This window comes from Pezoporus occidentalis, unplaced genomic scaffold, assembly GCF_034315485.1.
Source record: "Pezoporus occidentalis ecotype Australia unplaced genomic scaffold, CSIRO_AGI_Poc_V1 ctg391, whole genome shotgun sequence".
Classification (NCBI taxonomy): Eukaryota; Metazoa; Chordata; class Aves; order Psittaciformes; family Psittacidae; genus Pezoporus; species Pezoporus occidentalis.
The window spans coordinates 79,534-104,606 of NW_026915715.1; the positions used below are offsets into that span (position 1 = coordinate 79,534).

The 25,073-nt window shown below is 63.2% G+C and overlaps 2 protein-coding genes across 8 annotated transcripts; both read left to right on the top strand.

Moving 5' to 3' along the window:
* Nucleotides 1-1,620: 1,620 nt before the first annotated feature.
* LOC134170852 (cell adhesion molecule 3-like) lies at nt 1,621-24,213 on the top strand. Of its 7 annotated transcripts, none has more exons than XM_062632601.1 (11): nt 1,621-1,846; nt 10,838-10,978; nt 11,160-11,312; nt 12,030-12,167; nt 12,289-12,459; nt 13,435-13,525; nt 14,151-14,320; nt 15,950-16,060; nt 16,637-16,762; nt 17,069-17,127; nt 17,484-18,083. In XM_062632601.1, the coding sequence occupies exons 1-11, from the start codon at nt 1,771-1,773 to the stop codon at nt 17,493-17,495; spliced, it is 1,248 nt and encodes a 415-aa protein (XP_062488585.1). In that variant the 5' UTR covers nt 1,621-1,770; the 3' UTR covers nt 17,496-18,083. The 7 variants fall into 7 exon arrangements, with proteins under 7 accessions (XP_062488585.1, XP_062488583.1, XP_062488584.1 ...); XM_062632598.1 differs by having other exon boundaries at nt 1,668-1,846; nt 17,069-17,134; XM_062632599.1 differs by lacking the exon at nt 17,069-17,127.
* On the top strand, nt 20,986-22,832 carry ACKR1 (atypical chemokine receptor 1 (Duffy blood group)). The gene is made up of 2 exons (XM_062632605.1): nt 20,986-21,249; nt 21,417-22,832. Exons 1-2 carry the CDS (start codon nt 21,229-21,231, stop codon nt 22,371-22,373), a joined length of 978 nt encoding a protein of 325 aa, XP_062488589.1. The 5' UTR covers nt 20,986-21,228; the 3' UTR covers nt 22,374-22,832.
* Nucleotides 24,214-25,073: the final 860 nt, after the last annotated feature.

Sequence of the window (25,073 nt, forward strand, 5' to 3'; positions counted from 1 at the left end):
GATGCTCCAAGTCCAACCTGGCCTTGAACACTGCCAGGGATGGGGCAGCCACAGCTTCTCTGGGCACCCTGTGCCAGCGCCTCAGCACCCTCACAGGGAAGAGCTTCTGCCTAAGAGCTCATCTCAGTCTCCCCTCGGGCAGGTTAAAGCCATTCCCCTTGGCCTGTCCCTGCATCCCTTGTCCCAAGCCCCTCTCCAGGTTTCCTGCAGCCCCTTCAGGCACTGGAGCTGCTCTCAGGTCTCCCCTTCAGGAGCCTTCTCTTCTCCAGGCTGCCCCAGCCCAGCTCTCTCAGCCTGGCTCCATGGCAGAGCTGCTCCAGCCCTCGCAGCAGCTCCGTGGCCTCGCTCCAGCAGCTCCACGTCCCTCTGGTGCTGCTGCCCCAGAGCTGGATGCAGGATGCAGGGCTGGGGGGGTCACAGAGCGTAGCAGAGGGGCAGGATCCCCTCCGTGCCCCTGCTCCCGCCCTGGGGGTGCTCCCAGCACACGGGGACCGGGTCCTGCTCACCCTCAGGGCTGATGGGGAGCAGGAACGACATCCGGACAAAACGTGACTCCACTTGGACCAGGGCTCCTCAGCCGGGGGGTGGGATGGGGGCCACCAGGACCACGGGGACCATCGGGATCACCAGGACCATCAGGATCACCATTGGGATCATCGTGATCTACTTTGGGATAACCGGGATCACCACTGGGATCACCAGGATCACCAACGGGATTACCGGATCACCGTTCGGATCACCGGGACCACCACTTTGATAACCAGGATCACTGTCAGGATAACCAGGATCACTATTGGCATCAGCAGGATCGCCACTGGGATCACTGGGATTACCACTTTGATAACCGGGATCACCACCAGGAAACCCGGGATCACCATTGGGATCATGGGGATCACCTCTGGGATAACCGGGATCACCACCGGGATACCCGGGATCACCATTGGGATCATCGGGATCACCGCTGGGATACCTGGGATCACCTCTGGGATAACCGGGATCACCAGCGGGATACCCGGGATCACCATTGGGATCATTGGGATCACCGTTGGGATACCCGGGATCACCACCGGAATCACCATTGGGATTACCAGGACCACCTCTGGGATAACGGGGATCACCACCGGGATCACCATTGGGATTACCGGGATCACCTCTGGGATACCCAGGATCACCATTGGGATAACCGGGATCACCACCGGGATCACCATTGGGATCATCGGGATCACCTCTGGGATAACCGGGATCACCATCGGGATACCCAGGATCACCACCGGGATCACCATTGGGATTACCGGGATCACCTCTGGGATAACCGGGATCACCACTGGGATACCAGGGATCACCATTGGGATCATCAGGATCACTGTTGGGATAACCGGGATCACCATTGGGATTACCGGGACCACCGGCATCCCCACCGGCATCACCGGCACCGCCGCCGCCCCGCGCGCACCTGCCTCCCGCGGGGAGCCGCGCATGTGGAGCGCACCACCGCGGCCCGGGACGCGGGGGGGGGCCGGCGGCCAGAGCGGGCATGTTTACACGGGGGCCGAGGGGGGCGGCATCAGCGCCGTTCCCCCCCCATCACGGCTCCCCCCCCCCCTAACCGGTCCGTTCCCCCCCCCCCCCCCCCGGCAGGAATGGTCTGTTCCTCGCGCTCTATTTAACCCGCGCCGCTGCCGCACCGCCGGCCCCAGCCCCGACACCGGCGGCGCGCTCGGTGCCACCGGAGGCTCCGCGCTGCGGCTCGGCTCGGGCACCGCCGCAGCGATGCTGCCCCTCGGCCTCCTCCTGCTGCTGCTCCTCGCCTGCTGCGGGGCCGCCCGGGGAAACCTCTCCCGCGACGGTGAGTGCGGGACCGGGCACCGGCGGGACCCCCCGCACCGCTCCCCGGCGGCCCTCGCCCCTCCCGCCGCACCGAGCGACAGGTTGCGGGCGGCGCCGCCGTTATGTGGGTCACGGCGCCCGCCCCGCTCCCGGCGGGGCTTGGGGTTGGGGTTCGGGGGGTGGCTCCCGGTGGGGCTCAAGGTCACGGCGGCTCCGGTGCTGCCCCGCCGGGGGCCCCCATCCCCGCGCACCGCCCGGGGCGGGGCCGGGGCGGCGGAAGGTTCCAGACAGGCCCCGGCGGGCGGCGGCGCGGGTGGAGCCGGCGGGGGGGGGGGGGGGGATGGCGGCGGGCGGAGGTGCCCTGGGGGGGTCCGGCCGCATCCCCCGGGGGTGGCGGGGGCGGTGGGGGGGCCGATCCCCCTCGTACAGCCCGGTGGGAGCCCCCCCCCCCATCATCCCCGGGTGTCCGCTCCGCATCCCGTCGGGATGCCCGGAGCATCCATCCCGGCATCCATCCGGTTGGTTCCACACACGGGGTTCGCTGGAGACAAAGGGTGTTTACCCGGCGTACGGCACCGCGGGCGAGGCAGCCGGGAGCGGGGAATGTCATTTTGGGGAGGGCTGGGCAATGGCAACACCCGGTTCTCCATCACTGTCCAGCACCGGAGCCGCGATTCCGGCTGCGTTGTCCGTGATCCAATTGCCGGGAATGTGTTTGGATGAGGAGCAGGTCGCAGGGAGCGGCAGCAGCGTCTGTGTTTTGGTGGTGGTGGGGGGGGGGGGGTGTTGCAGTGGGAAAGGGTCCAGCCACTGTCTGAGCCCCTGCCTGTGGCTTGCTGGAAGCAGGGAGGCAATTCCAGCTTGGGAATGGTCTTCCCAGGGCTGCTGCGGTGGATGGGGGGTCCGAGCCCCATCGCGTTGTGCTGGAGGAGGTGGTTGTCACGGGCAGAGCTGCTCTGGGGGCTGGTGCTGCTCCATGGCTGCGTTCCCATCCACGAATGCCAGGGTTTATTCTGGTTCTGGCCACGTAACCTCCCACAGGAGCCCGAAAGAGTCACAGCGTGTGTGGGTGCTGCCCGGCCCCACGGCACGGGGACAGCACCATGGGGATGCTCAGCACCGGGGGTCCCCAGGGTGCTGCCTTAGGAGGGATGGCTGTGACCTGGAGCCCTGTGGTCCTGGGGCAGGACACAGCTGGGATGATGACACTGCAGGATTTCTTCCTGCTGCTGGGGCCCAGCCCTGGTCCGTGAGCTGCCCGGTTCTCCATGTCCAACACAGACAAGACCCCGCAGAGCCTTTGGGAGCAGAGGGGATGGATGGAAGATGCTTGAGAAGCTGCTGGCGTGTCTCGGTGGTCAGTGCCCCTCAGCATGGCATTCCAGCTGGGACAGCCGCTTCCCAAAGCAGGGATGGAGAAACCATCTCCTCTCCTTGAAGAACGCTTTTCCAATGCTCCAGATTCCGGAGCTTCCACCATGGCAGAGCCCAGCGGAGCTCCTGGGAGTCTCCCTGCTGCTGGAAGCTGGTGCCTCCCCCCGGGGCTGTGTGTGCTTGGCTGGGGTTGTGCTGCTGTCAGCAGATTGCTCCGTGTTTGGGTTGGGTGCGTGGTTGTTCTTGCTCCGAGGATTATTCCCCCCCCATGGAGATATTCCCCTCCGGAGTTGTGTAACCCCTTTGTTTGAACAGTGCCCGACTGTTGTCCCATGGGAAGCCACCATGTGCCAGAACCCGGCTTCTCGGGGCTGCTTCTGCCTGTGCTCACCCCGCTGTGGGCCACGAGCAGCACCGTGGGGAGCTGAGCTCCGGTCTCACTGTACCAGAGCCGCTCCGCTCATCGCTTGCGTTGCTCCTGCTGGGAGAAGCCTCAGTGCTGAAGGTCCTGGAGCTGGGGCTGCCTGGTTGGGGGGGTAAATGGGGCAGCTCTGGGTCTGTCGATGTTTTGGCTTGTTGGGTGCCTTGTGCCCCATGTCTCTGCTGGCTGAGGATGCTCTGGAGATCGCCTTGAGGTGGAGCACGGCGAGGTGAGCTTCCTGGTGCTTGCAGGGAGGCAGGGGCAGGCTGGCCCCATGCCACAAGGTGGCTTCATCTCTGAAGCCGGTGGAGGTGCTTGGTCAGAGCACGCAGGAGGAGCTTTCTCTGCCCTGTGCTTCCAGATGGTGTCCTTCCAGTAAGGAATCATCTGCCCTGTGTGGGAACAGGGGTGGGAGCACAGGGAGAGGTTTGGGGTCCCGCAGGGTTCCCCCATCTCTGGCAGGTGATGGTCCCATGGTCCTGAAGCTCTGAGGGGAGGTATCAGCTCTGGTCCTGTGGGAATCTGGGACTTCCAGCCCATGGCATCAGTGGGATGAGCCCCGGTGTGCAGGGCTGGGTGGTGGGAATGCATCGTTCCATGCGGCCCCAGAGCTCTCCATGCACCTGGGAGCACCCCGGTGAGGTGCAGGCGTTGCTCCATGGCCTGTTCTTTGGTGATGGATCAGCTGCCCGCAGGAAGCACGGGATGATCCTAGGATGAGGATGTTGGCAGGAGCAGAGCATCCAGCCGCTGGCACAATGCATTAGGCTCAACGGGGAGCACTGGATTTGGAGACAATGCATGGGATCAAGTGGTGATCCCACTGCATACCCAGACAGTGAGGGATGTGCTGGCATCACTGCTGGGGGGGGGCAGATTTCTGCCGCTGTCCTGAGCATGGGCTTGGGATTTGGCTGCTGAGGACAAGGGGGGGATTTGCTGGGAGCTTCCTGGTTGGAGGAGGAGGAATTCCCAACAGACCTAAATCACCAGCCGGGTACCTCCAAGTGTGGGCACCATCCTTATCTGGGTGGAGATGGAGGGAAGCGTCCAGGATTCCCTGCCTGGGAGGTCTCCTGCGTGCTGGATGCTGCCTCTTCTCCCTCTGCCTGGAATTCTCACCTTCCAGAGGTGTTGGGATTGCCGGAGTAACCGGGGGCGTCTACATCTGGGTGCTCCCACCAACGTTATCGCTTGGTTTCACTGGGCCGGGTTCAGCCTGGTTTTACCCCATCCATGGTGCCCCCCGGGTGAGGAGGAGCAGGATGCAGGTGCCTTTGGGGTGGTGATGCTCCAATGGATCCATTTCCCCCTGGATCTATGTGGCAGAGTGGGGGCTGCTCCCTGTGCCGGTGCCTGGTTTGGTACCACCGGTGCCTTGTCTCCATCTGAGCCCTTCTGCAGGCTCCTTCCCCAGCCCCAGCCTGGCCACCGGCTGCTGATGGAGTGGCACAGATTGAGCTGCCTCCTCCATGGGGCCTCGGGGGCGATGCCAGCCCTGTCACAGCCCTGGAGTCAGATGCATCGGATCCTCCTCCTCCTCCTCTCCATTACTGGGTCAGCTCAGCTTGAACCATCTGGTCCAGTTCTCTCCCCTCCGCTCTTGGCCAGGGCCCCGCAGCCGTGGAGCGAAGCAGCAGCATCACCTCCACCTCCCCTTCATCACGCAGCAATGAGGGGGGGGGGGTGCAAATCACCTCCTGCCCCAGCACCTCCATCCTCTTTCCAGGGCAGGTTGGGAATATCCAGCCTGGAATAGCGGGTCTCAGCCCCATGGCAGGGGTTGGAACTGGATGAGCTTTAAGGTCCCTTCCCACCCAGACCATTCTGTGATCCTGTGCTATGGGGCTCTCCCTCCCGCTCTGAAAGAGCTCCCACATTCCCCCTGGGCTGTGTGGCAGGGGGATGGACTGGAGCCAGGCTGGGCTCGGATGCGGTGATGCTCTGTTGTGTTTGGGATGCCGGCAGCCCTAAACGCAGCCGGGGCTGCCTCAAGCGAGCAGGCGGGATGCAGGGAAGCGGAGATCCGTGTGGAGAGATGGGCAGGAATGTGTTTAACCATTCCAGTCACCTGCCTGGCGTCATGCTCTGCCTCCGGTGTGATGCTGAGGGTACCGGCTCCCTCCGCCCGGGTGCCATCGGCTCTAACATGGATGGTGGCATCTTTCCTGGTGACCCTGTCGCTGTGAGATCCTCCTCTTGGTGCTGCAGGGACCTGCCTCTTCCTCAGGTGATGCTCCAGGCCGGGCTCCACCTCCTCTTCTTCACCTTAAATGCTTCAGGCAGTGGATTTACTGGTGAGCCCCATGTGGGGCGTTATCTTCAGGCCAAAGCTTTTGTGGCTGCTTCCAGGCCTTCGTTTCCAGGGAGAAGCAGGAACAGGTTGTGCTGATGGCTGCCCCATCCCTGGCAGTGTTTAGAGCCAGGCTGGACACAGGGGCTTGGAGCAAGCTGCTCTAGTGGAAGGGGTCCCTGCCCATGGCAGGGGGGTGGAACTGGATGAGCTTTAAGGTCCCTTCCAACACAGACCATTCCAGGATTGTGGACTGAGTGGCTGCAGGCAGATGCTGTGCAGGAGCCGGGATCCCTTCCTCACACAGGGCTGGTGGTACCAGAAGACAGGGACCCCATGGCCCTATGAGGAGCTGTTCCCCAGAGGTGGGATGTGTTTGGCTGTGTCCATGCCTGGTCCTCCTTTCTGTGCCATTGCTCCATCTCCCAGCCTGATGTGGAAGCCATGGGGAGAGATGGTCCTGGTGGTGTCTTCAGGCCCCTTCACCCTGAGCACGCAGACGCAGGTCAGCATCACGGTGCTTCCCAGGGGAGGGTTTTGTCTCCCATCTCCCCAGCTTCGGTTCCTGGCTTTTGGCTTTCCTCTCCTTGGGATGCTGGGGATGTCACCTCCAAACAGGACAGACCCTGCAACCACAGCGATGATCTGGCGGGCTACAGCCAATGCTGAGAGCGCTTCCCATTGGGCATCTATTGGGATATGAGGACTCCCAGGACTGGAAGTCACCTGGAAGACCAGAGCAGAGCTGAACCTGTATCCTCACCCCTTGAAACGCCTCTTCCCTCCCATCATTGCAGGAAGCCAGGAGGATGCCCGTGGATGCGCTGTCCCCGTGGATGCGCTGTCCCCGTGGATGCGCTGTCCCCGTGGATGCGCTGTCCCCGTGGATGCGCTGTCCCCTCGGATGGGAGCTGCCAGGGCTTCCCCATGTCCTGCTCCCGTTACAGCCTCACGTTGGCTCCTTGGGCAGCGCTCTGGAGCGTTCGGATGCCTCCAAAGCACGGAGCGACATTCCAGGGCATGGGAAGCGGCGGCTCCCGCGACGCCTCGCTGGGCAGCGGGAGAGCCTTAAACCAGATCTGTCAAAGCAAAGAGCTGGTTCCCTTGGCAACAGCCGTGCCGGAGATTGGCCTTGGACTGGGAGCGAAGGAACAGGCTCCAAAGAGGAGTTATCAGCTGTTTGCTGTCAAACAGGAGGAGGGTCAGCCCTGCCCATCGCCCGCCCGAGCCGCTGCTCCTTCCCATGGGAAGCAGCCCCCTTTGCGGATGGATTTGATGCTGGGGATGCGTGGTCCAGAACAGGGCTCTCTCCTCCTCATCCCTGCCCAAGGACTTGGAGCTTTGGCCTTTGGCTGGTGGTGGTGGCTGCATCCTCCCATCCATGTGGCCTCAGGAGCACCGGGATTCCCTGACGGTGCCTTTGTGGAGCCCCCAGACCTGTGTGAGTGCACAAACCCAGAGTGGAGCTGCAGCCAACGCTGCTGCTGCCATCAGGGGTTCCCCAGCTCCCATCCCAGCAATGGGGCTGATCCAGCCCCGGAGCACTGGGACAGGGTGGGGGTGTGAGGAGGAGGATGGGGACGGAGCATCCTGGGATCCAGCAGCACTTGGAGCCAGCCTCTCCTCTCCTCCTCTCCTTGCTGCTGATGGGTTGCTAAGTGCTGGCCACAAGCAGCTCAGGCTTTGGCCATGCCCATGGGCAGGGTCTGTCAGGGGTGATGGTGTTCCCGAGCTCTGGAAGGAGGATGCAGCTCTGGAATCACCCAGGGTCAGGTCCTGGTGCTCCTTGGAGCAGGACCCTGCTGCAGGAGCAGCAGTGGGGTGGTGGAGGCTGCGACCAAAGCATCTTGTGTGGCCTCAGGAGGACCTGAGGGCTGTGATGGGGAGCTGGGTCCTTGCGCTTTGCCCTTCCCCAGAGCACGCTGAGGGATGTGTCCAGAGAGAGGATCCCAGCTCCGTGTGTGGGGATGGGAGCTGGGCTCTGTTATGGACAAGCAGAGCCCCAACCTGTGCCAGCATCTCAGCCCCCTCCCATGGAAGGGTGCTGGAGGTGCTGCAGGAGGCTCCGTGCCCTGTGGCTCCCAGAGGGATGAATCCTCTGAGGCCGGATTCCAAAGGCAGCCATGGAGGGAAGAGGATGGAGCAGATGCACGGAAACAAGAGCAGGTTTTCCCTCTCTAACAAAATCTGGAGCGAGTCTGGTGAGGAGGAGCTGGAAGCTGGGCTCCGGGTATCCCAGACTGTGGAACTGCAGCTCATCTGGTGCAGCAGATGTCAGAGCCCATTTGGAAGGCTTTGGAACCCACCTTGGCCGGGCTGCTCCGTGTGGCAGGATGCGGCTGGGAGCGGAGCTGTGCAGCTCATGTGGAGGGAAGGATTCAAACCCAGGCTCGGAGGGGATCCCTCGCCTTGGAAAAGGTCTGTCAACAGGGAAAGGTGGGATCTTTGTGCTGGAACCAGGCTGAAGAGGAGGAGGAAGGGGACAAGAGCGTTTTGGGCTGTGGGTCAATGGCATTGGAGGGGTTTGAGCTGGGAGAGGGTGTCTTTTGGGGCTGCTTCTGCCCCACAGAAGTGCTTTTGCAGCCCTCTGAGGGGCTCGGGATGGATGTGCCCAAGCGCCTCCTCCAGCCTTTGGCAGCCCTCAGTGAGCACTTTGCCCCGCTGAGGTTGGTGTGGATGCACCATGGAGGCTGCGATGCTGCTGCTTCCTGCATCCCTGAGGATGCTCCAGGTGATGAAACAGCTCCTGGGAGGCAGAAGGGATGTAAAAGCCCCCGGTGATGCGGTGCTGCAGAGGGTGTTTGTGTCTATGTAGGAGCTGGGGTGGCCCCTGGGACAGTGGGAGCAGCAGCTCTGTCCTGGCAGTGGGCAGATGGTACCCAAGTGCCCAGCACATCCCGGGCTCACAGGGGCTGGATTAACCCTTGTGCCGGGAAGAGCTGGAAGTGTTCACTGCAGCCGGGTTTCCAGAGCATCCTTGTGCCCCCGGGATGCTGCTGGCACCCGGGGTGGTGGCTCCGAGGCCAGAGGAAGCCATGGAGCTGCTGCGAGGGCTGGAGCAGCTCTGCCATGGAGCCAGGCTGAGAGAGCTGGGCTGGGGCAGCCTGGAGAAGAGAAGGCTCCTGAAGGGGAGACCTGAGAGCAGCTCCAGTGCCTGAAGGGGCTGCAGGAAACCTGGAGAGGGGCTTGGGACAAGGGATGTAGGGACAGGCCAAGGGGAATGGCTTTGACCTGCCCGAGGCTGAGCTGAGCTCTTAGGCAGAAGCTCTTCCCTGTGAGGGTGCTGAGGCGCTGGCACAGGGTGCCCAGAGAAGCTGTGGCTGCCCCATCCCTGGCAGTGCTCAAGGCCAGGTTGGACACAGGGGCTTGGAGCATCCTGCTCCAGTGGAAGGGGTCCCTGCCTGTGGAGCTGGATAAGCTTTAAAGTCCTTCAACCCAAACCATTCCATGGTTCCGTCTCTCCCCATACCCGGGTGATGCCGGTGCTGGTGGTGCCGGTGTTGTTAAGGGATGGGGCCTGCTCTGGGTGGGTTTTGCTGTCCTCAGCTGACGTTGGAGCGCTTGCAGTGGGGACAACAGCGACTCGCAGCAGCCTCATCCCAGCATTGCAGCCGGAGCAGGACAAAGGCTTCGTTAACCAAGTGGAACCGGGATAACGGCCCCGGCGCAGGGATCCCAGTGTGGGACGTGCAGGGACGTGTCCCCATGGCCTCACATCGACCCCAGGCAGGGGACAGCAGCAGCGCTTCACCCCGGGGATGCCTTTAATCCCAATTGGAAGCATCTCTGGTAGTGGTGGCTGCTGGAAGCAGGCAGAGAGGGATCCGGGTCATTCCCAGCCCTGGTTTTCCTGGAGCTGGATGTCCCTGGGAAGCCCCGGCAGCCTCATCCCCCTCCAAAACCTCGCTCCCTGTGGGAATTCGCATTAGGAGTGGAAGAAAAGTGTTTCCCTTCGCCATTCCAAGCGGGAAATGGGCTGGAGCCGCTTCCACCCCTCTCCTGGTAACTGGCAGTGGGGAAGCAGGGCTGTGACATCCGGCTGCATGGGCAGCATCCCACAGGGTGCTGAGGCCATGTCCCTGCCTAAATGGGGGGGGGGGGGGGGGGGGGGGGGGGGGGGGGGGGAGATGATGTGAAGCCCCTGGGTGCAGCAGTGGCCATGTTCCGTCCTTGTCCATGGATGGAGCTGGATGAGGAGGGAGCGCAGCGGAGCCCGTGTCCCCCTTGTCCCTGCAGCACATCCCTTGTCCTTGGGGGGGATACCTGATCCCGGGGCTGCTCTTCCCTGCCCTTGGGCTGCTGGAGCCCTCTGAGGAGCCGGAAGGAAGGACAATTCCTTAGGTGAGGAAGCACAGCCCAGTGTGAGCAATAGCACATCCCCTTAGGAATGGCAGAGAGCAGGCTGTGTTCCCAATGGATTTCAGTGGGCCATGGATGCTCTTCCTGGAGGTGGCCAATGGAGCATCCCATGGTGTGGGGCGCTGGTGGGAGCCCCAGTTTGCTGCTGCTGCTGGGGTGCTGGAGCGGAGCTTCCCCCATCCCAGGGTCCCTCCTGGTGAATCCCTGTTCCCGCCTGGATCCGCTCATGCCTGGTGGGCACCAAGCAGCTCCTGCATCTGAAGTGGGGCCAGATCCGAGTGGGAAAGCAGGGCTGGTGCGTGCCTGAGAGCAGGTCCCTGTTAACCCCTGCTCCCTTTATCCCTGTTCCCTTTGCCCCCTCCATGCTGCCACTCAGAGCAGCTGAACCAGGGGGACCCCATCCCCTGCTCCATCCAGGGCTTGGGATCAGCTGGAAATCACCTTTGTCCCAAGCAAGCTGGAGCCCTCCCATGTCCCAGGGGCTTGGGGCCTGTTCCTTCCCTTGGGTGCTTGGGGATGCTGATGGATCCAGGCCCCCTTTAACCCATCCCTTCTGTGTCCAGAGAGCCAGCCCACGACGTCGGATGAGACCGTGGTGGCCGGCGGTACCGTGGTCCTCAAGTGCCAAGTGGAGGATCCCGATGACTCCTCGCTGCAATGGTCCAACCCTGCCCAGCAGACCCTCTACTTTGGGGAGAAGCGAGGTACAATTGGGAATTGGGATGGGAGAGGAGCCAGCTTTGGGACCACGGGGCAGAGGGAGAGCGGTGGTGGTGGTGCCGAGGGTGATGCTCACCCTGTTTCCCACCTCCGTTGATGCCACGTGAGCTGGCAGGGGGGATGTGGTACCGAGCCTCTCACTCACCCCTTGTCCCTTTGCCCCAGCCCTGCGGGATAACAGGATCCAGCTGGAGAAATCCACCCCCAACGAGCTGACCATCAGCATCAGCGATGTGGTGCTGTCGGATGAGGGGGAATACACGTGCTCCCTCTTCACCATGCCCGTGCGGACCGCCAAGGCCCTGGTCACCGTGCTGGGTAAGGCTGCTGCCCGTGGCCTGCATCTCCTGCTGCCCATTCCCTGCTCACAGGCTGCTGCCCATCCTCTGCATCTCTTGCTGCCCATCCCCTGCCTGCAGGCTGCTGCCCATCCCTTGCATCCCCTGCCTGCAGGCTGCTGCCATCCCTTGCATGTCCTGCCTGCACGATGTTGCCCATCCCTTGCATGTCCTGCCTGCAGGATGTTGCCCATCCTTTGCATCCCCTGCCTGCAGGATGTTGCCCATCCCTTGCATCCCCTGCCTGCAGGATGCTGCCCATCCCTTGCATCCCCTGCCTGCAGGATGTTGCCCATCCTTTGCATCCCCTGCCTGCAGGTTGTTGCCCATCCCCTGCCTGCAGGTTGTTGCCCATCCCCTGCCTGCAGGATGTTGCCCATCCCTTGCATCCCCTGCCTGCAGGCTGCTGCCCATCCCTTGCATCCCCTGCCTGCAGGCTGCTGCCCATCCCTTGCATCCCCTGCCTGCAGGCTGCTGCCCATCCCTTGCATCCCCTGCCTGCAGGCTGCTGCCCATCCCCTGCCTGCAGGATGTTGCCCATCACCTGCATCCCCTGCCTGCAGGCTGCTGCCCATGCATCCATTCCTCTGCGCTGCTCCGCATCCCTCACCGCGTTCCCCGGCTCCGGTGTCGGTGCCCGGCTGGCAGCGCTCACACACCCCCCTCCCCGTTGTGCTCCCACCTCCTCCTGCCCCAGGAGTGCCGCAGAAGCCGCAGATCTTCGGGCACGAGCAGCCCATCGACGAGGAGAAGCTGGCGCGCTTGACCTGCCGCTCGTCGGGCAGCAAGCCCGCGGCACAGCTCCGCTGGAGGAAGGGCAACAAGGAGCTCAAAGGTGGGTGCCCGAACCACCGTTGGGCACCATGGACCACGCTGCCCCAAAGGGATGCTCCGCAGCGGTGCCAGCATCGCCCGCATCCGTCAGCTCTGACCCTGCCTTGTCCCCCTCCCTGCAGACGAGGGCACCGAGGTGGTGGAGGATCCCAATGGGAAGACCTTCACCGTGAGCAGCCGCGTGGAATTCCGGGTCACCAAGGAGGACAACGAGGCCGAGGTGACCTGCACCGTGGACCACGAGTCGCTGCAGAACGCAGAGAGGTCCACCACGCAGAAGCTGCAGGTTCACTGTACGTGGAGGGGGGCACAGGGCAGGGATCTGTGGGGAAGGGGGACAGGGGATGGGAGAGCCTCAGCATCGCCACAGCTCGGCACCATCACATGCATGGACGTGCAGTTGTCACGCACGGGGGTCCCTGCATCGTGTGGGGAAGGGGTTTGGGGTGCTGCTGGGGTCCATGTGCTGCATGGAACAAGGTTTTGGGGTGCTGGCTGGTCCCTGCAGCCCATGGGAAAAGGTTTTGGGGTGCTGCTGGGGTCCGTGTGCCGCATGGAACAAGGTTTTGGGATGCTGGCTGGTCCCTGCAGCCTATAGAGCTGGGGTTTGGGGTGCTGGCTGGTCCCTGCAGCCTGTGGAGCAGGGTTTTGGGATGCTGGGGGGTCACTGCAGCCCATAGAGCTGGGGTTTGGGGTGCTGCTGGGGTCCATGTGCCGCATGGAACAAGGTTTTGGGGTGCTGGCTGGTCCCTGCAGCCCGTGGAGCAGGGTTTTGTGGTGCTGGCTGGTCCCTGCAGCCCATAGAGCTGGGGTTTGGGGTGCTGCTGGGGTCCGTGTGCCACATGGAACAAGGTTTTGGGGTGCTGGCTGGTCCCTGCAGCACATGGAACAGGGTTTTGTGGTGCTGGCTGGTCTCTGTGCCATATGGAGCAGGGTTTTGTGGTGCTGGGGGGGTCCCTGTGCTGCACAGAACAGAGTTTTGGTGTGCTGATGAGTCCATGCACTGTGTGGAATAGGATTTTGGGGTGCTGGCTGGTCCCTTGCAGCTCATGGAGGAAGGTTTTGTGGTGCTGGCTGGTCCCTGTGCCATATGGAGCAGGGGTTTGGGGTGCTGGTGGGTCCATGCCCTGTGTGGGGCAGGGTTTTGGAGTGCTGGCTGGTCCCTGCAGCCCATGGAGCAGGGTTTTGTGGTGCTGATGGGTCCTTGCCCTGTGTGGGGCAGGGCTTTGGGGTGCTGGCCCCTGACGCTGCCTCTCCTCCATCCCCAGACAAGCCGACAGCGAAGATCGAGCCGCATCCGCAGTACCCGCGGGAGGGCGAGAAGCTGCAGCTGCAGTGCGATGGGCAGGGCAACCCCATGTAAGGACCCCCTTGCCCCTCGCTCAGCCCCACCAGGTCCCATCAGCTCCTCCTCCTGCTGCTGGGTCCCTAAAGCAGCCTCAAGGTGTTGGAGGTGGCACCGGCTGGGCTCAGAGCTGGGCAGAGCCCCTGGAGCAGCGGATCCATCCCGGCTTGTTTTAAAGGGGATGTTTCATGGGATCATAAACTGGTTTGGGTTGGAAGGGACCTTAAAGCTCATCCAAAGCCCTGGACAGGGACCCCTTCCACTGGAGCAGGATGCTCCAAGCCCTGTGTCCAACCTGGCCTTGAGCACTGCCAGGGATGGGGCAGCCACAGCTTCTCTGGGCACCCTGTGCCAGCGCCTCAGCACCCTCCCAGGGAAGAGCTTCTGCCTAAGAGCTCAGCTCAGTCTCCCCTCGGGCAGGTTAAAGCCATTCCCCTTGGCCTGTCCCTGCATCCCTTGTCCCAAGCCCCTCTCCAGCTTTCCTGCAGCCCCTTTAGGCACTGGAGCTGCTCTGAGCTCTCCCCTTTAAGGAGCCTCATGGAGCTGTTTAAATGTTTAAATCCCCCCCACCTCCACTGCCCAGCCCAGGGCTCTGCCCCAGCCCTGGGGCCGGTTCCTCACCCTGATCCCATCCCGCAGCCCCCAGGAATTCCTATGGGAGAAGGAGGGCAGCGACGCTCCCCTGCAGCTGAGCTCCGACAGCGTCCTCATCTTCCCCTTCCTGAACAAGAGCGACAGCGGCACCTACGTGTGCACGGCCACCAGCTCCATGGGCAGCGTCGTGGCCAAGTACAACCTGGACGTCAGCGGTAAGCGGGGTCTGTCCCCCTGTGGGGTGCAGGGATGGAATGGTGGAGGCAGGGAGGGATGGGTGGATGGATGGGTGCAGGGATGGATGGATGGGTGCAGGGATGGATGGATGGGTGCAGGGATGGATGGATGGGTGCAGGGATGGATGGATGGGTGCAGGAAGGGATGAATGGGTGCAGGGATGGATGGGTGCAGGGATGCAGGAATGGATGGATGGATGCAGAAATGGATGGATGGATGGATGCAGGGATGGATGGATGGGTGCAGAGATGGATGGACGGGTACAGGGATGCAGGGATGGGTGCAGGGATGGATGGATGGAGGGATGCAGGAATGGAGGGAGGGATGCAGGAATGGAGGGATGCAGAGATGGAGGGATGCGTGCAGAGATGGATGCAGGGATGCATGCATGCGGGGAGGGATGGATGCATGCATGCAGGGAGGTATAGATGCAGGGATGGATGAAGGGGTGCCGGGATGGATAGAAACATGCAGGGATGGATGGATGGATGCAGGGGATGGATGGATGCAGGGATGCAGGTGCGTGTGTGCAGCTCAGTCCCTGCTGCCTCTGCTGGGGAATGGGAGCAGATGCATTGGGGGAGCTGCTGCAGAGCAGAGCCTCTGGGACAGGAGCAGAGGCTGACGCAGCTCCTGAGCCTCTGTGTGATGCCTCCACGAGCCAAAGAACATTCCCAGCCGGCTCCAAAGCACGAGGTGCCCTGGCAGCCCTGTCCCGTGCTCCCTGAGCTGCTGCTTGCGTTGCATCCCGTGTTGCATCCCGTGTTCCTGGCGTGTTGCATCCCATGATCCTGCATGGGAAGGGGCTCGGTGCTGTCCCCACACCACCTCCCCCTGCCCTGCCTGTGCTCTGCCACCGTGTCCTTGTGTCCTGCTGTGTCCGAGCTCCGTGTGCTGCCCCTGGAGCAGAGCTGCTGGTGGTACCACCCCCGTGTGTTGGCAGGAGCCTGTTTCCCTCTGGATTTGGGGTTCTCCTCTTTTTGCCGTCTCTCTTCTCTCTTTACCAGCCTTGGACTTCCCATCTTCCAGCTCTCCTACATGCTTCAGCTTTTCCCTTTCCCATCCCATTCCCTCCCCTCCTGCGTTGGGCACCTTCAGGATCCCTCCCCTCCAATGTGGCTGGGGTAGATGCAGTGCATGGCAGCAGTGGCACCCAAGTCCTTCTGTCCCGTTCCTCCATCACCCCAGTGTTCCCCCCCATTCCTGTGGGTCTGAGCTTTATGCAGGGACCAGTTTTGTGCTGCCAAGGGCACTCAGCACCATGCGGAGGCACGTGGCAGCCACGACTCCAGCATCCCTCACCCACTGGGTGTCCCAGCAGACGAGCTCCACGTTGAGGCTCAGTCCCCTTCCCAAATTCTCCCTCTTTTGCCCATCCCTGGAGCATCCGGATGCTTCCCAACCTCGGCAGCCCCAGGCAGGAGGGTCCTATGGGGCAGTCATCAGGGGATGCTGGTAAGGCAGGAGATGGGCTGATGCTCACAGCAGGAGATGAGGAGCAGGACCCATGGCCAAGGAAGTGGGGACCAGAAGGAGCCCCTGAGGCTGGGCTCTGTCACGCCTCCCCCAGGGGTTGATTCGTGTCCCTGTGTTCTTGTCCTCCTCAGATCTTCCCCAGCTCCCCACCCCACACGTTCACTCCACTCCGGGCCCTTCCCAGCCCATCTCTCATGCTTCCATGGCCACCGCTTCATCCTTCACTCCAGCTCCCATCCAAGGTACCGTAAGCTCCTTTTCTGTCTCTTTACGGACGCCAGAAGCTCCATAGGAGGACAGGGACCCACTCACACCCCAGGTGCCCCCCAGGCCCCTGGGGGCTGCTCTGTGCTCTGTGTGTGCGTGGGCTCTGCAGCCACCATCCAGCCCCGCGGGGTCCTGGCTGCCCGTGAGCTTTGTGTCCATGTGGAGCGTTGTCCCCGTGTCCTGTTTGTCCCACCCCGTCCTGTCCGAGCGCTTCTGTGGCTCCATCCCCTCCCTGAGCTGACGGGCACAAGGAGTGAGGAGTGGAAGGAGGATTTGTCCCTAATGCAGGATCCCAGGACTTGGGGTCCATGGGCAAATCCCAACGCGGAGGTACCCTGGGCTGCGCAGAGCATGGTGCCGGTGCTGCCGCCAGCCAAAGGGGATGGGGCTTCCCATCGCAGCCCATCCAGAGCCGGCACCGGTGGCCGTTGCTTTCCCTTCCTCGCTTCCCCGCTGCCTCCTTCCCTTCCCACCCTCCCTCCTTTGCTCCGGTGCGTGTCAGGATGGGGCTGAGCCTGTGCCGCAGCATCTCCCCCTCTCTGTTGCCCCAGACGCCAGCCCCGTGCCCTCGACCTCCAGCACGTACCACGCGGTGATCGGCGGCGTCGTGGCCGTCATCGTCTTCCTCCTGCTCAGCCTCCTCATCGTCCTGGGCCACTACCTGATCAGACACAAAGGTACCGAGCGCGTGGGGCCGAGCCCCACACGTGGGGTGGGGCAGGGGTGAAGGGGCAGCTCCGCATCGCGACAACGTCATCCCGGAGCCCTCCCGGGCTCCCCGTGCCCGCGGTGGCACCAGCATCAGCGTGGAGATAACGCAGCGAGTCCTTGGAGCTGGGGAGCACCAGGTCCTGCCCTGTTCCTCCATCTCTCCTTCACAGCTTGGTACCCAGCACCGAGCTCTCCCCCTCCATCCCTCGCCTTCCTCCTTCCCCTCCGCCACTTCCATGTCCCCATCCCTGGACTTTTCATCCGCCCGGCAGGTATGTGCATAAGACACGGGGAGACGGTCACATCCAGACACCGGCCAAAGCCAGCAGAGGTGATGTGTGAGTAAGAGCCCCCCACCCTGCCCTCGAGCCCGGCCCCTCGCCGGAGCGCTCCGCATTCCTTAGGGACCACAGGGATCGGGCGGGAGCAGAGAGCGGGGAGGGCAGGAGAGGCAGCTTCACCTCCTGGCTCGGGATGACGGCGAAAGCCTCGAGCTCCATCCCCAGCTGGGCTCATCCCAGTGACTTTTCCATTGCAGGCCAAGCCCAAAGGACTTCCCCATCACTTCCATTGTCCAGCCCTGGGGCTCTGCCCCTCTGCCCTGCTTTGTGTGGGAGCGGGGTGACAGCAGCACCCCTCCTGTGACACCAAACCCCTTTGTGTATGTGTGTGTGTGTGTCCCCACAGGCACATACCTGACCCACGAGGCCAAGGGCTCGGATGATGCCCCGGATGCCGACACCGCCATCATCAACGCGGAGGGCGGGCAGGCGGGCGGCGACGACAAGAAGGAATACTTCATCTAGGGCTGAGCGGGACCGAGCGAGCCACGGAGGCAGCGATGGCGACGGAAACCAGAGCACGACCCTAACCCATTGCACCCCCTGCACTTCCCCTGGCGCCCGGCACAGCCCCGGGCTGAGGGATGCGGGACAGGGGAGCACAGGAGCCACCGGCCTGAGCCGCGCCGCTGATGCTTGAACTTGGCCAACCCCTGGTTTCCAGGAGCGGCGGCTCCGGCCCCGCTCGCTTGCTTTGCGCCTCCATCCCCGTGAGTGAGCGATTTCCCCCTCCTTCCTTTGGACCTTTGCTTTGGTTTCGTGGCTGCTCTTTTGCTTTGGGCCCTCGGGTGGGAGCCTGGGCTGGGGTCGATGTCGCTCTTTCCTTCGTTTCGTTCCGGTTTGGTTTCTTTTTGAGGTATCCAAGGATAAAATCAGCCTCCGGGCTCAGGGCAGCCCCCGTTGTCACCAGCGCTCGCCCATCTGGAGCCGGGATCCCGGTGTTCCCTCCCCGGATGCGGTGGGATGGGAACTGGGGCATCACCGCCACCGGGAGGGGACCCCAGGCCCCCTGCCCTGATTTTATCCTTGGTGGTTCTTGTCCAACAGTGTCCATATGGGAGGAAGCTGTCCTCGTGTGGAACGTGTGTGAAGGGGGATGAGCTTCCAGGGTGGGATCCGCTGAGCCCCCGGAGAGACTGGGAGCTGCTGGGATTGCAGCTCCCCGGTCCCACCCCAGCGGGAGGGGGGAGGGAGGAGCTTTGGGGGTGAATCCAGAGGAAAAAGGGCCCCAACTTTATACCAAGTCCATTCGGAACCATCTATTCCAAGGTCGATTCACAACCCTCTATTGAGACGTTCAGTGCAGGAGGCCACCGGCCAAGTGCTGGACCTGCGGGAGCTGAGCTGGAGCTGACCAGGGTGGCATAAGGGCGAGGAGAAGGGGCTCCGATCCTGGAGCATCCCCTTCCCACCCTGTCCCCCTTCCCGGGTGGATGGGAGCTGGGAAAAGGCCGTTTCCCTCCTGGCTCCAAACGAAACACCCGGTTTAGTGTCCCAAGGGGTCTGTGAGGAGGCTGGGGGGGGGTCTGGCCTCCTTCCTCCTCTTCACTGCCTCTTCCAAGGCAAATCCAAGCAGCTTTCCTGGCCCTCCTCTTGATCCCCAGATCATGGGCTCATGGGCTCCAGCATCCAAGGAGCCAGGTCTTGGCGCTCTCCCTTGGGATGAGGCTCTCCAGCTTCCCAGGATCGCAGCATCTCTTGGTCTAGACACAAGGGGAGCTGCCCATTGGTTGGGTGCCCCTTTGATTTTGGGTGGGCTGGAGGAGAAGAATCCTTTGGGAACCCTTGGTGGGTGGTGATATCGCCTTGGAGGTGAAGGAAGAGCTCCCATCCTCCACCATGGGGCAGGGGTCTCCGTGGGGTACCAGGTCTCCATGGGGAGCATCGCTCCCATCCAGACCCCATGAGCACGTGGCAGGAGGAGGATTCCCATGGGGAAGCCCATGGTGGAAGGAGCAGGGTTGGAAGAGGAGGCAGCGTGGCTCAAGGGGGTGAAGGAGTTGATGGTGTTTGCAGCCTATGTGGGGACAGGATGAGGCTTTGTTGGGTGTCAGGAGCACCGAGCACATAGGAACGTGTGGCCCAGTCCTCGGCTGAAGATCTCCACCATCTGCTCTTGAACAGACGTCATTCCTTCAAATCCAAACACAAGGATGTGATTCCAAGTGGAGTTCAATCTCTCAAGTCTACGTGTTGTAGATGATGTGAAGAAAGCCCCAACCTGGGGCTCGGGGTGGGAAGGGGGTAACTGCTCCTAAAGGGCAGGAAGGTGGGAGCTGAGGACAGGGAGGTTTGTGCCCCTTTGAGGCTGCGGCTGCTGTTCCAAGGCTCAACCCAGTCGGGATTTGGTCCCTTGGAGGTGTTTTATGGTCCAGGATGGAGCCAGGACAGGCAGGACCCACCAGCAATGGATGGGCTGGGTGATGCCCATTGTCCTGCTGTGGAGAGAGCAGGAGCCAAAGGGCTTTGGAGGATGGAAGGGAGCAGCAGCGAGGGGTGATGGAGCCCTGTGGTGCGTGTGAGGGTGACGGGCACATCAGGTCACCCATGCGGGGCACACGGCCATGGGGACACAGCAGGGAGCGAGGTGATGGAGAAGCCACTTTGTGAGTGGTTCAACGGATCATGGCGAGGGTGAGGTGTGGTGGTGAGCACACCATGTCACGATAGGGGGTATGTCACGACGGGTGCCAGTTGTGAGCACATCAAGGTGAGGGGTACCCCCTGTGCTTGTCCGGTTGTAGATGGGACACGGGGTCCAGGAGGGGCTGGTCCACCTTGTCCTAAGCCCAAGAGGTGATGTGGGCCATGGAGGGGGTGAGGACCTTGATGCCCCTATGGGGGGTGACAGCACCCAGTGTCACCGTGGGGAGGGGACACCCTCCCTGCTATTGCCACCGGGGCCACCTCGTTGCCTGCACCCATTGGCTTCCAGCCCCATGGCCACCCTGTGCCCATCACCAGGACATCGGAGCCGGGGCTGCAAGTGGACAGAGGAGGATGCAGCCGGGATATGGCAGCTCCAGCTCGGCTCCGGCCGCTTCCCACCGGCACTGAACTCTCAATAGACACGAAAGCCATATTTGTAGGGAGCTCTGGAGACGCCGTGGGGCGGCAGCGGGACGGGGCAGAGGACGGGCTGTGTCGTTGTGCTGTGTTCGACGTGTATGTACATAAGGGGAGCCAAGGGACGTCGATGTGACTTTATAACCTTTTAATATCCTGTGCTAATCTCGGAAAATAATCCTATAAATATATCTGGATTACACACACGGACCTGCCTGCGCCTCCTGCTCTGCCTGCGCCCGCCATGGGGGGATCCGGGGGGCACCGGGAGTGGGACAGAGCTCAGCACCCAAAGCAGGGTCTGGACCCAGCCCCATGCACCCCTTTCACCCCAAATCAGACCTTTTCCTGCTCCCAAAGCACCCCTCTTAGCCCCAGTGCCCTCTGGGATGTTCCCACCATGGCTGAGGATGGTCCCACCGTGGTTGAGGATGCTCCCGCCGTGGTTGAGGATGCTCCCGCCGTGGTTGAGGATGGTCCCACCATGGTTGAGGATGGTCCCACCATGGCTGAGGATGCTCCCACTATGGTTGAGGATTGTCCCACCATGCGCGGTGGCCACCAGCCTCCCTCCAAGCCACATTTGCCGCTGCTGCTGCAGCACCAGGAGCCTGTGCTTCCCCCCCACTGATCCCATAGGATCCCATTGGGGCATCCCGAGACGGAGCAGCACATTTCCACACCATCCCCTCTCCTCCCTGCGCTGCCACCCGGCGCGCTCCGGGCCGGCAGCCGGAGCCATCCGCATGTCCCATCCACACAATTCCTGATGAGCTGGAGCTGTTCTGCCAAGAAGCCGTCGTTTCCTGCTCCAACCTCCCCGTCCCTCTCCGGTACCTTCCCGGCAGCGGGGCCCCCGCTTCCTCCGGGCCCTGGCAGCAGGAATTGCCCGCCCGGTGCAGCCGCTCTTATCTCCTGCCCGCAGCCATCACCTCCCTGCGGCGGGAGGAGCCAGCAGGAGAGCGCTCGGAGCCGGGGTTGTGGAGCCCCCTCCCCAGAGCCGGAGCTGTCCCAGGACCCCCATCATGGGCAACTGCATCCCGGTGGTGAGTGCGTGCGGCTCCATGGGCTTATCCCGGTTTGCTGGATGCGGGAGGAGGAGCAGCAGGGACGGGCTCCCCACAGCGTGGCCCTCGCTGATAAGTCCCTGCCCGGCTCCCGTGGCACCAAGTGGGGGCACATCGGGATCCAGCCCAGCCCGTCTCATCCGCAGAGCCCCAGCCTCCTGGAGAGCAGGAGTTCCCTGCTGGACCTGGTGGAGCTCATGGGCAACTTCTCCTCCTATGATGATGCTGATGATGATGGCAATGAGACCTCTCTGGACTACGGGGCCGCGCCGTGCCATAACCAATACTGCTCCGTCTTCCAGCGCGTGGCTCCCCCGTTCCTGGCTCTCACCAGCGCCATGGCTGTGCTGGGCACCGCGGCGCTGCTGTTGGCACTGGCCAAGCGGCCCCAATGGCCACAGAGCCGGGCGCTGGTGGCACAGTTGGCCATGGGGACGGGGCTCTTGGCCGCGGTGCTGCCGGCCGTGGCGCTGGGCATCGGGCAGGGCTGGCGGCTGGGCACGGCGCTGTGCCGGCTCATGCACCTCCTCTGGTATTGGAGCCTCTTCGCCCAAGGGCTGCTGGTGGCCTCCGGCTCCTGCGGCCGCTTCTGGTGCCGTTGGGATGCGCGGAGCCGGCGCTTGGCCGTGGCCGTGTGGGCCCTGGCGCTGCTCTTGGCGACACCAGGGGCTCTCACCAGCGGCACCACGGCGGTGCCGGAGCCAAGCTGCCTCCGGCGCAGCGTGGACCTCGTGTCCCCGGTGAACCTCCTGCACCTCGGCCTCTGCCTCTGCCTCTTCCTGCTGCTGCCGGTGGCAGTGCCCACGGCCGCGCTGGCCGTGCCGCGGTGGAGGGCGCAATGGGTGCCGGACCTGGCCGCGAGCTGGGTGTTCCTGGCGCTGTGGGTGCCGCACGGTGCGGCGCTGGCCACGGAGCTGCTCCTGCACAGCCGGGTCCTGCCGCAGACCTGCAGCACCTTCCAGCACTTCGACTACGTGCTGGGGCTGAGCGAGGCGCTGGGGCTGCTGCACTGCTGGATGGGACCCGCCGCGCTGCTGCTGGCTGCCTGGCTCTGCCGCGCCGGCACCGGCCCCTCGCCCCACAGCATCGCTCCTGCCCCATAAGCAACGCTCCCCCCAGGCCTCGGGGAGCTGCTGCATCCCAGCCTTGGTGCCCATCTCCATCCCCTTCCCCACTGCTTGGGGATGGGCACCTCCATTCGCTCCATAGGCATCGCCCTGGGGTGCCTCAAGCATCTCCCCAAGGCTTCAGGGGCACCCATGGGGAGGGTTCAATGCGAAGTGATGGGGGGGGGGGTGTCCTTCTTTCCTGACAAGTTGGGGTGAGCCCCATGCTGGGAATTGCATCCAATATATACGTGTGCTGGAGGCGCTGCCAAGCTCAGTGAATGACCGGGGCTGGGGGGCACCGGGGGTGACATTCGCCTCTGGAATGCTGAAGGACGGGAAGCAGGAGGCGTGTGCTGCTTAAAGGAGCAGGAAAAGCTCATCATGGAGTTCCATGGCCATAATGAAGGTCATACCCAGCGCTGGCCGGAGCCCATGCGGAGCAGCCACGTGCGGTCACAAGGCACATGGAATGGGAGCGGATGGAGGGCTTGGGGGGGGGGGTTCTTCTGGTGCCGATGGCTCCAGCCTTGGGCTCCATCCCTTTGTCCCTGGGGATAGGATGGGAGGATGGAGGTGAAGCCCCCGAGGGCACAGCTCCAGGGCTGCCCCGTGCAGGCGGGTGACCCAGGGCCCTGTGACGGCGTGAAATTGCTCCTCCTGGAATGGGCTCGGGATTGGGGTGGATGCAATTCCCCTCCCACCCTTCTAGCCCATAAACCCGGCGGCTCCCGGTGCAACCGCAGCAGCCGGGACCATGGCACCGCTGCTGCTCTGGCTCAGCATCCTGGCCGGGCTCCTGGGGACCGGGGCACAGGAAGGTAGGGACAATGCTGGGGATGGGGTCAGGCAGGACCAGCGGGGATGAAGGATGCTGGAGCCCGGCTGGGATCAGCAGAGGGGATGTCAGGGATGCGGTGCCCAGGGGTGGCTGGAGGAAGGCTCGGAGGGGACCACATCTCCTTGTTGTGTGTGTGTGTGTGTGTGTGTGTGTGTGTCCCAGACCTGTACCGCAAGGTGTTTGTGTTCCGGAACGACCCCAGCGATGCCTACGTGGTGCTGCAGGTGAAGCCAGAGCAGCCGCTGCTCAACTTCACCGTGTGCCTACGCTCCTACACCGACCTCACGCGGCCCCACAGCCTCTTCTCCTACGCCACCAAGGCGCAGGACAACGAGATCCTCCTCTTCAAGCCCAAACCGGGCGAGTACCGCTTCTACGTCGGCGGCAAGTTCGTCACCTTCCGCATCCCCGAGAGCCGCGGCGACTGGGAGCACGTCTGCGCCGGCTGGGAATCGGGCACCGGCATGGCTGAGTTCTGGCTGGATGGGAAACCCTGGCCACGCAAGGGGCTCCAGCGGGGCTACGCGGTGGGGCCGGAGGCGGTCGTGCTGCTGGGGCAGGAGCAGGATGCCTTCGGGGGGGGGTTTGATGTCTACAACTCCTTCTCGGGCGAGCTGGCCGATGTGTACCTGTGGGACACGGTGCTGAGCCCCGACAGGATGCGGGCGGCCTTCCAGTCCCTGCGCCTGCCACCGGCGCTGCTGGCCTGGAGCAGCCTCAGCTACAGCATCAAGGGGGACGTGGTGGTGAAGCCGCGGCTCCGGGCGGCGCTGGGGGCCTGAGGCGCTGGGATGGAGCGGTCCCAAACCCCCCTGTGTCCCGGTCCCAGCACCCCCTTGCCTCTGCAACCACCGGGAGGGAGCATCTGCGTGGTACAGCCACGGAGATCCGGGTGGGATGGAGATGGGAGCTCTGTTAGGATGGAGATAGGAGCTCTGTTGGGATGGAGATGGGAGCTCTGTTGGGACAGAGTTGGGAGCTGTGTTGGGACGAAGATGGGAGCTCTGTTGGGACGGAGATGGGAGCTCTGTTGGGACAGAGTTGGGAGCTGTGTTGGGACGAAGATGGGAGCTCTGTTGGGAAGGAGACGGGAGCTCTGTTGGGACGGAGACAGGAGCTCTGTTAGCACAGAGATGGGAGCTCTGTTGGGACGGAGACGGGAGCTCTGTTGGGACGGAGACGGGAGCTCCGTTGGGATGGAGATGGGAGCTCTGTTGGGATGGAGATGGGAGCTCTGTTGGGATGGAGATGGGAGCTCTGTCGGGACGGAGATGGGAGCTCTGTCAGCACGGAGATGGGAGCTCTGTCAGCACGGAGATGGGAGCTCTGTCGGGACGGAGATGGGAGCTCTGTTGGGATGGAGATGGGAGCTCTGTCGGGACGGAGATGGGAGCTCTGTTGGGATGGAGATGGGAGTTCTGTCAGCACGGAGATGGGAGCTCTGTCAGCACGGAGATGGGAGCTCTGTTGGGACGGAGATGGGAGCTCTGTCAGCACGGAGACGGGAGCTCTGTTGGGATGGAGACGGGAGCTCTGTCAGCACGGAGATGGGAGCTCTGTCAGCACGGAGACGGGAGCTCTGTCAGCACGGAGATGGGAGCTCTGTCGGGACGGAGATGGGAGCTCTGTTGGGATGGAGACGGGAGCTCTGTCAGCACGGAGATGGGAGCTCTGTCAGCACGGAGATGGGAGCTCTGTCGGGACGGAGATGGGAAGCTCCGCTTGGGCTCCACCGACTCCAGCGCTCCCCCCCCCCGGACCCACGGACCCGGTTACAGATCCCGACCCCATCCCGGTGCATCCCGGTGGCCGCAGGGGCTGCGTCCCCCATTCCCTGCTGTACCCCCCCTCCCCCG

Coding starts and splice junctions, on each gene's coding strand:
- LOC134170852 (XM_062632604.1), top strand. CDS start 1,771: ATGCTGCCCCTCGGCCTCCTCCTGCTGCTGCTCCTCGCCTGCTGCGGG. Junction 1,847..10,837: donor GGGAAACCTCTCCCGCGACG/GTGAGTGCGGGA, acceptor TTCTGTGTCCAG/AGAGCCAGCCCACGACGTCG. Junction 13,526..14,150: donor GATGGGCAGGGCAACCCCAT/GTAAGGACCCCC, acceptor CCCATCCCGCAG/CCCCCAGGAATTCCTATGGG.
- ACKR1 (XM_062632605.1), top strand. CDS start 21,229: ATGGGCAACTGCATCCCGGTG. Junction 21,250..21,416: donor TGGGCAACTGCATCCCGGTG/GTGAGTGCGTGC, acceptor TCTCATCCGCAG/AGCCCCAGCCTCCTGGAGAG.